We start from the raw sequence: 14,952 nt of genomic DNA, 5'->3' as shown, positions 1-14,952 counted from the left end.
AGGTATGTTTAAGATTTTTAAGAACAATTTTGTTTAGCTTTCTTAACATACACAATTAAAACAATTTTCAAACTTAAAAAAAGTCTTTTAAAATTAGAAGAGACCATCCCAAACAAACTAAAGACTTAAGAAAGAAATCTTCTTTCATGTTTTATATTCATCAATAATCATGTGTTTACTAATACATTATTAGTATATAATTAGAACAAAAGTAAAATACCACAAAATATCTGCTATTGTTAACACTTTATCCTTTCATTAGTAAATGGTACTTTTTCCAAAACCACACATTTTTGACATTAGTATTATGCTTTGAAGTGTGCTGCAGCTGCCAAATAAGCCAACACAGGGCTAGGCTACAATTACAGAGGGACAGAATCAAGATCATGCGAAGTACTAATACCACTTTACAATGCCTTGGTAAAGCCACACTTGGAATACTGCATCCAGTTTTGGTCACCACGATGTAAAAAAGATGTTGAGACTTTAGAACAGGCATGTCAAACTTGCAACATCACATGATGTTGCAGGATGTATCTCCTCTTTTCCCCCATTTGTGGCAATGGGGTGGGCCCAGTTTCAGTGTGATGCATCTGGCCGGAGGGCCGGCAATTTGATATGTGTCAGAATCCATTTATATCACATTCATAAATGTATGTTTAAAACATCCCCCCTCTATGGATTCTGCCATCTCCCAAGGAAGGAGGAGCATATGTGGATTCAACCTGCCTTAGGTTATTTCAAAGACCAAGGGAACCTTTTGAACTGGGGGGAACAAAAGGGAGGATTAGAGAAGAAGGCGTCTGGCTTGTGTCTTCTTTAATTCTGGAGAGGAAGAAGGCAATAACCATAAAGATTCGAAGTTCCTTTTTTTCCCCATGAAAGGGATGACACAAAGTAGAATGATGGGGGCTGACCAAATGGGGTTGAGGGAAGGGGGGTTGAACCGGGTACCCTTTATAAAATCTCAATTTGTAAAAACAATACTAAGTCCTGTCTTGTATTCCCACAACCAAGCATGTCCTAGTAAAGATTCCTTTTGGATTAGAACTGACTCCCAAGAGTTTTGTTTTCCTAAGACGTGGATTGGGGTAGGTCCTGACAATATGCCTGTTCTAGGAAGAGTACAGAGTAGAGCGACAAAGATGATCAGGGGACTGGAGGCTAAAACATATAAGGAACGGTTGCTGGAATTGGGTATGTCTCGTCTAATGAAGAGAAGGACGAGGGGGGACATGATAGCAGCCTTCCAATATTTGCCCCAAAGAAGAGGTAGTCAAGCTATTCTCCAAAGCACCTGAAAGCAGGACAAGAAGCAACGGATGGAAACGAATCAGGGAGAGAAGCAACCTAGAACTAAGGAGAAATTTCCTGACAGTGAGAATAATTAATCAGTGGAACAACCTGCCTCCAGAAGTGGTGAATGCTCCAAGACTGAAAGTTTTTAAGAGACTGGATAGCCATTTGTTTGAAATGGTGTAGGGTTTCCTGCCTGAGCAAGGGGTTGGACTAGATGACCTCCAAGGTCCCTTCCAACATCATCATCATCATCAAAGTTACAGTACCCTAGTGGTAATTCATCAGTTTTCCTAGTACAAAAACGGATTTGTCTTGCAATCATTTGGCTGTGGTGGGAATCACCCCTCTGCAGGGATGGCAATCTTGTTGGATCGATTTTGCAGGCAAAGGAGTCTTTATGCAAACAAAACGCAAAGGAGATGCAAGACAGTTAACATTTTTTTTGTGTGCGCGTTGACCTCAAACGCGGATCTTTGCAACGACGCTGTGCTTCCTTCAAGCCGAGCGTGGGAGAATTCAGGCGACAAGAGACGACCCCAGTTCATAGAGTCTTTTTTTTCCCCTTCTTTTTTTTTTGAACCGGAAGTACGCTCTAGGAAAGGCTTGCTCGGTCTTCCGCTAGAAAGCGAAAGAAGCTCCGGAAGTTATACTGACCACTTAACTGTGCGCCGGAAAGAAGAGGAAAGTCGGCCTCGGACGCTGCCAGAGGACCCGGGCCGGACTGAAGAATTCGAGCCATGGCGGCTCCTGCCATGCCGCCGCCCCCGCCGCCAGGAGCTCCCCCTGGGCTGCCCGGAGGGGCTCCTGGGCCCGGAGCTGTGGTGGCGGCGGGAGGCGCGAAAAGCGGCGAGGAGAGACTGAAGGAAATGGAAGCCGAGATGGCCTTGTGAGTAGAGGAGAGTTGGCCTCAGAGGAGCCCGGTGTATTCCGGTGCTTTATGCAGAACCTCCTTGGAATTGAGCTGAACCTTTCGGGTGGCTTCGTACACGTGCGCTCCTAGAATCCCCAATTCTGAGACGCCTTTCCCGGGCTTATGGGATCTGTAGCCTCAAATGTCGGGCAGATAGCGGTAGGTAGGTAGGTAGGTAGGTAGGTAAGTCTCAGTGTACATGCAAAAACAAAGTAATCATAATGTCAAAGTAGTAATAATGATCATACCAATAAGAGAAGGTATTGGAACATATGAGAAGGATAAAAATAATGCAGCCATGTTACATGGGTGAACATATTTAGACATACTAATAAATAAAAATAGACATAAGATAATACTGTGGGCAAAACAAAGTAAACATAATATCAAAGTAGTAATAATGATCATACCAATAAGAGAAGGTATTGGAACATATGAGAAGGATAAAAATAATGCAGCCATGTTACATGGGTGAACATATTCAGACATACCAATAAATAAAAATAGACATAAGATAATACTGTGGGGAAAACAAAGTAAACATAATATCAAAGTAGTAATAATGATCATACCAATAAGACAAGGTATTTACTTATTTATTTTATTAAATAAAATTAAAAATAGACATAAGATAATACTGTGGGGAAAACAAAGTAAACATAATATCAAAGTAATAATAGTGATCATACCAATAAGACAAGGTATTGGAACATATGAGAAGGATAAAAATAATGCAGCCATGTTACATGGGTGAACATATTCAGACATACTAATAAATAAAAATAGACATAAGATAATACTGTGGGCAAAACAAAGTAAACATAATATCAAAGTAGTAATAATGATCATATCAATAAGAGAAGGTATTAGAACATATGAGAAGGATAAAAATAATACAGCCATGTTACATAGGTGAACATATTTAGAGATACTAATAAATAAAAATAGACATAAGATAATACTGTGGACATTATAGAGCCTTTTCCAAGGTCTTTGTCTCATGTGTCCAAAGGAGGATAATTTGAGCTTGGGTTGATTTGTTTGATGATCCACTTAACTGACGAAGCTTCTTGACCTGGATGACTGAGAATCTCCATAGAGATCCACTGTTGTTGTTTTTTTGTCCAAGATCAAGACTTTTCCTGTCCTGCTTTCTTAGGGTGTCATAGGGAATACCATTCCATCTGGAATGTGTAAATAGCTTTTTTTTAAATGTGATATTAATATTGTCCTCCCTATGATAGTGACCATTCACTGAATTTTATAGTTCGGTTGGAATTTAATTTTGCTTTTTGTATCCTTCAGCATTGAAAAATGTCACATGACTACTGATAATTACTTCCAGGTTTGAGCAGGAAGTGCTTGGAGCTCCTGTCTCTCTGCCTCCTGTTGCCTCTGTGATAGAAGCTGTACCAGTTGCTCTAGCAGTACCAGCGGTGTCTGCAGTGCCCCCTGTTTCTGTCATCCGACCCATCATTGCTACTAACACTTATCAACAGGTGAGCACTTTTGTTTAATTATATTCTTTGTAATGCAGGGGGCTGGAATGTTTTCAGTGGCATATTTAAAATCAGCACTAGAAATGACTTTGATGTTGTAAAATTTTTGTACGTGACTATTCATCTTATTTTGCTACCATGTAGTCTTTCATTTTGTTTTCTTCATGCCCTCCAGGTCCAGCAGAGCTTGGAAGCCCGAGCAGCAGCAGCTGCCACAGTAGTTGCCCCTATTGTGGCTCCTCCAGTGCCATTTGTAGGCCCAGGTAGGGTCCATTCCAAAGCGTCGGGCTCAGTGGTGGGATTCAAATATGTGAACATCCGGTTCTGTGTGCGGATGCTTCTTCCAGAAGTCCGTTCTGAGCCTGGGCAACAAAAAATTAGCTACCAGTTCTGTCGAAGTGGTGCAAACCGGCTGAATCCCACCACTGGTTTGGCTGAACAATCATCTTCCTGTCCGCACATTAAAACTTTACCAGTGTCTTTAAGTGAGAAAGATATTTATTTCTGAAAGAATAGAGGTGCCTCTCTCCAGTTTAAGCAGTATAGTTTATTGTACTTGAGAAACTCTGATTTTAATTCTTAGAATATTGTTTCTAAACAACAGGAGGGGAAAAAATTGGATAATTCAAACTAAGAGCTGAAAACAATTATGTTCAAGAATACCCTGTGCTATAAAGCTGTTGAAACAAATAGATTTCATCTGGTTCAAAAATATGGGTCAGATTGAAGGCAGAAATAGTGTGTTTGAAATGAAGCAGAGATACTTATATTCTCGACAGTTGCCACTCATGTGGAACATGTCTAATAGGCCTCTCTTCAACTGATCCAATAGTTGGAAGGATGGAGCTCTTTTAAGCATCTTGGTCCCAAGTCATTTATTTTAGTTTTCCTTGACTAGTTATAGGTCTGTTGGACTAGAGTTTCCACAATCTCAGACATTTGGATTACGTCAGCTGGAGAATCTGATTATTGTACTCCAGCATATTGGCAAAAGCCTGTTTTGGAGAAGAACCATGTAGGGGTTTTAAGGTAATAAACAGCATTACAAATTGAGCCATTGAGCACATTTGAGGGAATGCAAAAGAGTGTCTCTTTAGTGCCATAAATGACAACATAAGGTGAACTGCGTAGGGCAGTACACTATTTTCTCCAGGAATTTAACTTTTCTAACCTGCCCGGCAGTTCTCTTGTACATGCAGGGCTTTTTTTCTCATAGAACGCTCAGAACGGAGTTCCGGCACCTTTTTTGGGTGGAACCTTGTAGGGTAGGCAAGGCGGGTTGTATGACATGTGTGAGTTCCGGCACCTTTTTCTTTTACAAAAAAAGCACTGTGTACATGTAAAAGGTAAAGGTTCCCCCGCACATGCGTGCTAGTCGTTTCCGACTCTAGAGGCCGGTGCTCATCTCCTTTTCAAAGCCAAAGAGCCAGCGCTTGTCCGAGGACGTCTCCGTGGTCATGTGGCCGGCAGGACTAGATGCCAAAGGCGCCCGGAACGCTGTTACCTTCCCACCGTAGTGGTTCCTATTTTTCTACTTGCATTTTTACGTGCTTTCGAACTGCTAGGTTGGCAGAAGCTGGGACGAGTAACAGGCGCTCACTCTGTTATGCGGCAGTTGGGATTCGACCCGCCAAACTGCTGACCTGATCAAGAAGCTCAGCGTCCTATTCTACATCAATTTTTGATCTTTGCTAACGGTTACAAAAAGCAAGACGGAAATGACTGCAAGGAAATGATGGAGGAGCAACAGGCCCCATTCTCCCTCCTCTGAACCTCACTTAGGAGCCAAGTAGGCGTCAGAACTGGGCAACTCTGTTCTGTGTGCCCAATATACAATCTCATTGAACTGCAGGAAGAGCTGAGTTTCCCACTCCTCCAGGAGGCTAAGAAAATTACTTGTAAAATAGAAACCATTTGCTTCAGGTTTTCAAAGCATTGTTTTCCCTTCCAGCTGTTCCCCCACAACGTCCCCCCATTCTTCGACCAACCTTTGTGCCTCATGTCTTACAACGGGCAGGTAAGCTTTGTTTTTACTTGTTAAGCCCTGTGGATGGTGAGAGCCTGTCTTTTTCTACCACTGTCTTTTTTTTTTTTTAGGTGGCCCTCGGCCCATGGCGATGCGCCCACCGCATCACCAGGCCATGGTTGGGCCGCCAATGCCAGGCCCTCAAGGGCCCCCGATCCTGATGGGCCCACCAATGCAGAGAGCACCTGGCCCACCCCTTGGGAACATAGGGCCAATGCGACCAGGTCCCCCAGTAAGTACCTTTCTCTTTTAGAGCTGGGAGGGTAGCACCAGCTGTGCCAAGTTTTGAGTTCAGTTAAAAGGTGGGTTTAGGATTATATGAAGAAGGATTTGTCAGTATAAATTAAAAGAGCAATAGATGTGCAGGTGTGGAACAGACAGTCCTCTTTTTCATCTCTGTTGATAGTCACAGACTGACACTGTTCTTCTGTAAAGATGCTGCAGATGTATTCACTGGTGTATCTCATTATGGCTGCCGCTCACAAGAGCATAGCTTTTATATTATCTACATGTTATTTTTTTTAACTGACATAAAGAAATCTGAGTATAATCCCACATGCTCAAGATATAGTCGGCTGTTTAAGATATTGAATAGCGTTGGATTTTTAACTTTTATCTCCTTAAATGTATTAACTTTGGGGATTTTTTTTAGTTAAAGAATATTTCTTCTACGGTTTAGTTATCTTCATGTTTTTTTCTCTTTATGCTGTGTCTCATTATACTTGTTTTTCTTTTTGGTTAAGATAAGATAACCTTTATTGTTGGTTTTATTTACTGTGGGCACAACAGCCCACATCAAAAAGGAGTAAACCATTTTTAAAGCAAGAGATTATGAAGCATATTGTGTCTGTGTTCTGCTCCTTCTTCACCAGGTGGGGCCAGGAATTCCTGTTGGCTCTTTGGCTCCACTGGTGCCTGTTCCTCGGCCGGTGGTGGCCCCTCCGAAAGTCAACCCCACAGTCATCCAGGCAGCTCCTACGGTATATTCTTCTCCGCCCGTGAAAAAACAAGAGGTTAGTGAGTCTGGTTAAATCTGTACTTGTGTCCGTTCTCTTTTCCGACTTCTTCTTCACCTCCGAGGAGGGAAACAACTTGGAACCACTCTGCTGAACTTCCTTAGAGGGTCATGGGAAAAGGTGGTCTCCCGTAAGTACTGCTCCTGGCTCCTGAGCATCACTGACCTCTTCCCTCTGCCTTCTACAGGAGGAACATCGAGAGCCTTTGCCACCTGTGGTGGAGGAGAAAGAGGCAGCTGGGACTGAGGAGCCAGTGATAGGCCCAAGTATGCCAGAAACAGACCTGCTTCCCGTCGTGGAATCTCGGCTACCATCGCTACGTGGGCATGATCCGCCGCCTACACGAGGGAAACGCTCCCGAGGACCCGATGCTGGATTTGTTCCCGTAGAGGTAATAAGCAGTGGTCATTTCTTTGCAGAGGCAATGAGTAGCTTCCTCTTCAAAGAAGTAGTCTTATTTGAATGTTGTTCTTCAAAGCTGTTGAGAGCTAAGCATTTCTGGGATGGAGGGAGCAGGGAGGGGGAGGCAATATAGGCCATCTTCACACAACCTCTCGGAGTGAGCCAGTTTTGGTGTAGTTAAGGAGCTAGACTAGAAACCAGGAGAGTTCGGCATGAAAAAAAAGCTGGGTAACTTTGGGCCGATCACCAGGAGACAGGGAGTTCTAGTCCCGCCTCAGGCATGAAAACCAGCTGGGTAATTTTGGGCCAGTCACCAGGAGACGGGGAGTTCTAGTCCCGCCTCAGGCATGAAAGCCGACTTTAAAATAAATGTAAAAAAAAGGAAAAGGACTGAACCTCATTGGTATGAAAAGCCAAAGTCTAAAATCTTGGGAAGCCCAAGTGATCAAACTCAAAGGCCACCAGCACAGGTGCGTATTAATACGCTGCAGGAACACAAAGGGCCTTGCTGATCATGAGAAGCACCCTTCCAGCTTTAGGCTTCCTGCTCTTAGACTAGCTAGAGAAATGCCAACTAACCAGGTTTGAAGGTGTTGCTTTCATTCCCCAGAAGCTAAATATCCTTAGATTCACTAATTGTGACTATATTGTGTCAATGAGCCTGGGGGTCAGGAATTACAACGAATGGCCTGAGATAGGTAGGAGAAAAAGAGCAGTGGGAAAGTATGCTTTCCCCCCCCCCCTTTCATGTGCTGTTTACTCTGTAGCCTGCTGGGCCAAGGACAGTCTTCAGTTTCAGACGTGTTCTTCGACATAGCTTAAGTGTTTGATACGTTCCTCTTTGCCTCCTAGCCGGTTGTGGAGAACACCCCTGAAGACAAGAAGAAGACAAAGCAGGAGAAGTTGAAGCGTTGCATTCGTACTGCTGCTGGGACCTGCTGGGAGGACCCCAGCCTTCTTGAATGGGACCCTGGTGAGCATCCAACTCGAGCGGGCCAGTGGGTAGACAGTGGAAGGTAAGGGTGGGTGTGGAGGCCATGATTTTTCCTCAAGCCTCAAACGTTGGCATCAGCATTCCTTCACTGATTGGTGTTTTTCAAACACATGGGTTTTGTAAACCTCTTCAGAGTCTCCCGGCATAGCCTAGCCCAGGGGTAGGCAACCTCGGCTCTTTTATGACTCATGGACTTCAACTCCCAGAATTCTATGCTGACTCAGGAATTGAGGGAGTTGAAGTCCAAGAGTCATAAAAGAGCTGAGGTTGCCTACCCCTGGCCTAGCCCGTGTATCCAACCAGATCAGAATGTGTGAGTCTTGAATAAACCATGCTGTTCGAGGTTTTGTTTGTCTGTTGTTTTGGTGCCAGGGTTGACAACTCCCTGCAGTTTTCTTGCCGAGGTTTTCAGAAGTGGTCTGCTGTTGCCTGCTTTTAGGGCTGAGAGAGAGAGGGACTGGCCCAAGGACAGCCAGCTGACTCTGTGCCCAAAGCAGGAGTAAAAACTCCCAGTTTCTAGATTGGTACCTGAATCATTACACTAAATTGGCTCTTTGGAGATGGGTTTCAGGGGGAAAAACATACTGATTCCTCTTCTGGAGAGGCAAGAACCATGAAAATCTATAAAAAGGAATTTCTCGAAATTCTGATTCATGTCACCTTTTATGCATGCACCTTGAAGGTTTCCTGTTGCCTTGAGGATCAAGCAAAGGCCTGGCATTATCCATCCTTCCTTCCTTCCTTCTTCTTTTTTTTTATTGAAAAGTTTTACAATACATTTTATCTTTTACAATCCCTCCCCCCCTCCCTCCACCCAACCCCTCCTAACCCTCCCTAACCCTCCCCCCCTTCCCCCCTCCCCCCTCCCCGACTTCCCAGAGCTAAATACAAGGTATAAAAGTAAAAACAATCATAAACAACCATATGTTAACAACAATAAACTATTAAGTCTATCGCACTCTAGCTCATATGAAATGACTACAAGCAATACTAATATCACATAAAGAAAACTTATACAAATGCTAAATGATCAGTTGATTGTTCATCCTTCCTTCCTTCTTAGATGACTTCCGGATTTTCTGTGGGGACTTGGGCAACGAGGTGAACGATGACATCCTGGCCCGTGCCTTCAGCCGCTACCCATCTTTCCTAAAGGCCAAAGTCATCCGGGACAAGCGCACAGGCAAAACCAAAGGCTATGGCTTTGTCAGCTTCAAAGACCCTAATGACTATGTCCGTGCTATGCGGGAAATGAATGGTGAGTTGTGAGGGCGCCCTTTGTGGATGGGGAGGGGTCCGTTCCATTCCAAGAGGCCGTCCTGCTCAAGTCCCATTGAAGCAGAGAACCAGATTCAACTCCTAGCTAAAAATGAAGGAACCGGTGGTGGAAATGTCCTGTCTTTCAAGGAAGGTCAAGAAAACCGAAACATCTACTGACTGGCTTCTAAGTTCAGCTTAACTTCCATTCTAGATCAGGGGTCCTCAACCTTGGCAACTCTTAAGACTTGTGGACTTCAACTCCCAGAATTCTGAGAGCTGAAGTCCACAAATCGTAAAGTTGCCAAGGTTAGGGACCCCTGATCTAGGGTAAAGGTTCCCACGCACACGCGTGCTAGTCGTTTCCGACTCTAGGGGCCGGTGCTCATCTCCGTTTCAAAGCCGAAGAGCCAGCGCTTGTCCGAGGACGTCTCCGTGGTCATGTGGCCGGCATGACTAGGTGCCAAAGGCGCACGGAATGCTGTTACCTTCCCACCGTGGTGGTCCCTATTTTTCTACTTGCATTTTTTACGTGCTTTTGAACTGCTAGGTTGGCAGAAGCTGGGACGAGTAACAGGCGCTCACTCTGTTACGCGGCACTCGGGATTCGACCCGCCAAACTGCCGACCTTCTGATCGACAAGCTCAGCGTCCTAACCCACTGAGCCACCACGTCCCACATCCTCTAGGGTACAGCTCCATAAAAAGCCTGCTTTAAAAAAAAGTTTATGCTAAATTGTTCCATTTTAGGGAATTTGAGTCAATTTCCACATTGCAGTTGTGCTTTAATGATGTCCCTATATAAGAATAAAGTATGGCTTGTTTAACTCTGGCTGATGGAATGCACCACAACCGCCGGAGTGATCCCTAAACCCATTAATTATAGTTTCACCACCACAAAAGCGAAGATAATATGACAGATAAGTCCAACTGAAATAAACCAGATGATCGCTTGGGTGTAATACATGAACCCAGCTTACCTAGTTGTGCAGATAAATTACATTTGCCAGCTTCATCTCGATACCCTCCAGGTTATTGTGGACTTCACTCCTTAGAGATTAGTGGTACTTCCATCCCAAAATGACGGGAGCCTGGCTTAATGCCTGGCTTCAGCAGACGGGCGTCTTGTTAAACTTCCCCACATTCACACCATTTCTTGTTCTTTTGTGGCAGGAAAATACGTGGGCAGCCGGCCCATTAAACTGCGCAAGAGCATGTGGAAGGACCGCAATATCGACATTGTGCGCAAAAAACAAAAAGAGAAGAAAAAGCTAGGCCTCAGGTAATGGGACAGCGATTGCCCGGGCTGTGCTTCAGCCTTCACAATCAGCTGAGGAACTGAGCTCTGGGCCTGCTGGAGAAAGGTGCATATTTTGAGAACTTGGGCAGTGGAGAGGAGCTTGGGATAGCACAGTCCCCACCCCCACCCCTCCGGCCTGAGGCTCATGTGCATGGAGGCATTGTGTGCTCGCACCCTGTTCCCCAGACTGACTGGTTTGATAGTAAGGAACCACAATTTGTAGAGTCTTCTGGGTGTATTTTGAGGGGAAATAACTTTCGTGCTGAGTCAATAAATTTATGCTTTTTTTTTTACTATATTTAACTCTCCTTGTTATCTTTCCTTTTCCTAAAGCATCTCGTCGTCTTGTGGCTGCTTCGTTTTTCAGAGTGGTGGAGGTGTAAACAGTCCACTTATAAATTTTGTAAATCCAGAGGGAATCAATTGTTGGGGAAGTCAAGGGAAAGAGTTTGGGGGCCCTTGGAGTCTGGCTTGTAGGTTTTCCAGAGCAGTCTGCTCACCTTCCCTGAGAATCAGTGTGCTGGACCAAAGATGACCGGAACACAACTTTAATACTGATTCTAGAAAATTTTGTCAAACGTTATTTCCTGGAGCATTCCAGAGCTCTTGTTTGAAATTGGGTGGATTCCAACATGAGCCTATTGTTAAAGTCAGACTCCCTTAACAAACAGTTCTCAGATTACCCTGCAATAGAATGTTTTCCATATCCTTGTTATATGTTAATATATTGGCGGGTCGTGTTGTCTGCCCCGCTGAGTTGTTTTACGAAGACCCTTGGAATATTCAACTTCGTCAGGATACACAAAGACCATTTTTCCTGGTAAGGTCATACCGGGACCTATTTGACATATCACACTAAAAGACAATTGCTGGTTTTACCAAAACACACTAATGCACCATCAGTCAAACTGTATGGAGCTTAGCAAATTGTACAAAAGCGGCAGGGATAGAGTACGCTCGTAGCTTTGAACAGCGTGCAAATGTTGAAAAATTCCCTAGGTTCTGTAGCCCCTCATTTCTCCAGCTGTTGTATGTTAGCTGTGCTATTGACTCTCTGCACGTCCTTAGCTTGGCATTTGTAGTTAAAAGTATTAGTTGTTGATTGAATCAAGTACAAAGAGAAAGTGCCTCTCCACCTTCCTAGAGAGAGACAGGTTGGGCACAGGAAGCATGTATTAGTGTTCAGTTGAATACAGACTTGTCCATTTGGTCTGCGTCTATTAGAGAAATGGCGGACAATAGAAAATGTTTGTTGTTCTCAGTGAAAAGGGGGGCCTTTTAAGAGGGTGGTGATCAGAAGGGAAGCAGCCTCCTCTTCCCCCCCCCCCCAGCTGTGGCTGCTCCATTGTTCTTTCTCTTTGTGCTCTGCGTGTCTTAGAGGAGGTGTTTATATTATCCTGGGACTGAGCAAACAGGAAAAACAGCCAAAGAGCAGGAAGCAGATGGGAGAAGCTTGGAGAAGCTGGAGTTTTGACTCTAATTGGAGAGGAGATTTATGGGGGCAGGCAGCAGCTGTTCAGACAGATGAAATTCCATTGACCAAACAAGTAAGCGAGCAGGAGGTAGAAGGGGTGGAAAGATTACAAAAAGCTCAAACTTTTCCTTTGGGCTTAACTAGCTCTTAAAGAAATATGAAACTGCTTCAGAAGCTGTTCAGATATAGTGAGAGAGGCTATAGTCTTAGCCTACATGTAAGGACGTGGTGGCTCAGTGGGTTAGGATGCTGAGCTTGTCGATCAGAAGGTCGGCAGTTTGGCAGGTCGAATCCCGAGTGCCATGTAACAGAGTGAGCGCCTGTTACTCGTCCCAGCTCCTGCCAACCTAGCAGTTCGAAAGCACGTAAAAAATGCAAGTAGAAAAATAGGGACCACTACGGTGGGAAGGTAACAGCGTTCCGTGTGCCTTTGGCGTCTAGTCATGCCGGCCACATGACCATGGAGATGTCCTCGGACAAGCGCTGGCTCTTCGGCTTTGAAACGGAGATGAGCACTGGCCCCTAGAGTTGGAAACGACTAGCACGCATGTGCGGGGGAACCTTTACCTTTTACCTTAGTTGTTGTTTAAATAAAACCAGAATACAGTTCCTGAGTTTTGCAAGTCCCCAAATAAGGTGGTTTTCCCCACAAGTCAGCTGACAGAGGTTGTATCTCTCTTTCAGCAGGCTTGGGAGATTCTTTGTTGTGAAAATTTGGGTCAAGTCAACTTTCTTGACTACAGATTGCCCACAGTTCTCGTATTTCTACACGGTGCAAAAACACGGACTGAGATTTTGTCCAACCAGATCATATAAGGCCTTCCCCAAATTGCTGGATAGAGGTTTCTATGACCTGTAGTGCCTTCCTACCAACTGGGATTATATCCTTAAACCAGTGTTTCTCAACCGTGGAAACCTTTAAGATGCTTGGGCTTCAACTCCAGTTGAAGCTAGGGAATTCTGGGAATTGAAGTCCACACATCTTGTAAGTTCCCCAAACTGAGAAATACTGGTTTAGGTGAAAGGCTTTAGGGAAATAGTTTTGAGGATTAAATCTGAAAGAGTCTCAAGAATGGATGGATACTTTTTATTTTCAACTTATTGACCTACACCTGCCTTATCCTTGGCCTGCAAAGCCTTCTGTTCTGTACCAGCCTGCTACCGGCCCTGCAGAAAAGGCAGGGACAACCCCTTTTACAAGAAGGCAAGAGGCTGGAATACGCCTGCCAAATTTATTGCTACAAAAACAAATAGAACAAGACACAAACCAAGAAACAGGAGCTTTTCAAGCGGTTGCCTTCAGCAAACCAGCCCTCCCACGCATTCCCCCTTAAATACAGTTCAGGGCGTGGCTTCTCTCTGCCTCCTTCCGAGGAGCCCCATTGCCTTCCTCTGTTTACTCCTGATTGACTGCCTCCTGCGTCGGGCGTCCTTGAACAGGGCCAGCTGTGGGTCATCTTCATCCACGCTGTCAGGCTCACACAGCTGGGTCTGCGTCGTGACCAGATGAGAGGGGCCTGGCTGGGGGCTCTCATCAAGCTGTCCAATCCCCTCAGCAAGCTCTTCAACACCCCCCTCCTCCTCCTCCTCTGAGTCGTCCGACCCAACTGCCGAACCCACAGGCTGACCCTGAATCACAACACCTTTCTGGTCAACCAAACGTGTAACTATATATAAAGATCAACGAGAGAAGAAAACACCTGGAAAATTGTTGGGATTTTGGTGTTTTCTGTGCTTAGCAGTTACCTTACAGACATTTCTTAGTAGCTTCAGTGATTAACATCAGCATATGTAAGATTGCCAAGCTCACAAAGAGCCAATCCTGAGCTATGTTTATTTTCCATTATCACAACAATTGAAAGATTACTGGGCCATGGTGACGCAGTGATTAGAATGCCATATGGCAGACTAAACTCTGCCTACAGCCTGGAGTTCGATTCTGACCGCCTCATAGTTGACTCAGCTTCAATCCTTCTGAGGTCAGTAAAATGAGGACCCAGATGGTTGGGGGCCATAGGCTGACTGTAAGCTGCTTAGAGAGGGCTGTAAAGCACTATGTAGTGGTATATAACACTAAAAAGCAGAGACATCTCCCTGCCAACAAAAGTGCTTATAGTCAAGGCTGTGGTCTTCCCAGTTGCAATGTATGGATGTGAAAGTTGGACCATAAGAAAGGCTGAGCGCCAGAGAATTGAGGCCTTTGAACTATGGTGCTGGAGAAGACTCCTGTGAGTCCCTTGGACTGCCAGGCGATCAAACCGGTCAGTCCTAGAGGAGATCAACCCTGACTGCTCTTTAGAAAAACAGATCCTGAAGTTGAAACTCAAATACTTTGGCCAAATACTTTGGCCACCTAATGAGAAGGAAGGACTCACTGGAGAAGAGCCTAATGCTGGGAAAGATTGAGGGCAAGAGAAGAAAGGGATGACAATGAGGTGGCTGGATGGAGTCACTGAAGCAGGAGGTGTGAACTTAAATGGACTCCAGAAGATGGTAGAGGACAGGAAGGCTGGAGGAACGTTGTCCATAGGGTCGCGATGGGTCGGACACGACTTCGCAACTAACAACAACACTGGTATATAAGCCTAAGTGCTATTGCTGTTACGAGGTTCCTCGCTGACAGCATTTGCAGCAAACCTTAATGATGCCAAAGTGATGTGTTCAGCATCACAAGTCCACTGTTCCCTATTTGTCTCCTAACATCTGGCACAAATCCCATTACTTGCAGCATTTGGTGATGTTATATATTTTGGTCCTTGCACTCTCACAGATGTTC

General features: G+C 44.8%; 1 protein-coding gene across 2 annotated transcripts; it reads left to right on the top strand.

Moving 5' to 3' along the window:
* Positions 1-1,858: 1,858 nt before the first annotated feature.
* On the top strand, positions 1,859-11,000 carry RBM42 (RNA binding motif protein 42). 2 transcript variants are annotated; one of them, XM_081335152.1, is made up of 11 exons: positions 1,859-2,185; positions 3,555-3,708; positions 3,884-3,971; positions 5,660-5,725; positions 5,806-5,966; positions 6,607-6,747; positions 6,938-7,141; positions 8,005-8,125; positions 9,210-9,404; positions 9,954-10,092; positions 10,576-11,000. In XM_081335152.1, the coding sequence occupies exons 1-11, from the start codon at positions 2,037-2,039 to the stop codon at positions 10,601-10,603; spliced, it is 1,446 nt and encodes a 481-aa protein (XP_081191278.1). In that variant the 5' UTR covers positions 1,859-2,036; the 3' UTR covers positions 10,604-11,000. The 2 variants fall into 2 exon arrangements, with proteins under 2 accessions (XP_081191278.1, XP_081191279.1); XM_081335153.1 differs by lacking the exon at positions 9,954-10,092 and having other exon boundaries at positions 1,923-2,185.
* Positions 11,001-14,952: the final 3,952 nt, after the last annotated feature.

This window comes from Vipera berus (genome assembly GCF_964194415.1).
Source record: "Vipera berus genome assembly, chromosome: 9".
In the NCBI taxonomy this organism is placed as follows: Eukaryota; Metazoa; Chordata; class Lepidosauria; order Squamata; family Viperidae; genus Vipera; species Vipera berus.
This window is presented reverse-complemented; position numbering and strand designations above follow the sequence as displayed.

Bases quoted from the DNA above. Each gene is read 5' to 3' on its own strand.
- RBM42 (XM_081335152.1), top strand. From the start codon at position 2,037: ATGGCGGCTCCTGCCATGCCGCCGCCCCCGCCGCCAGGAGCTCCCCCT. The intron at 5,726-5,805 runs GTAAGCTTTGTT...TTTTTTTTTTAG, and splicing joins TCATGTCTTACAACGGGCAG to GTGGCCCTCGGCCCATGGCG. The intron at 10,093-10,575 runs GTACAGCTCCAT...CTTTTGTGGCAG, and splicing joins CACGTCCCACATCCTCTAGG to GAAAATACGTGGGCAGCCGG.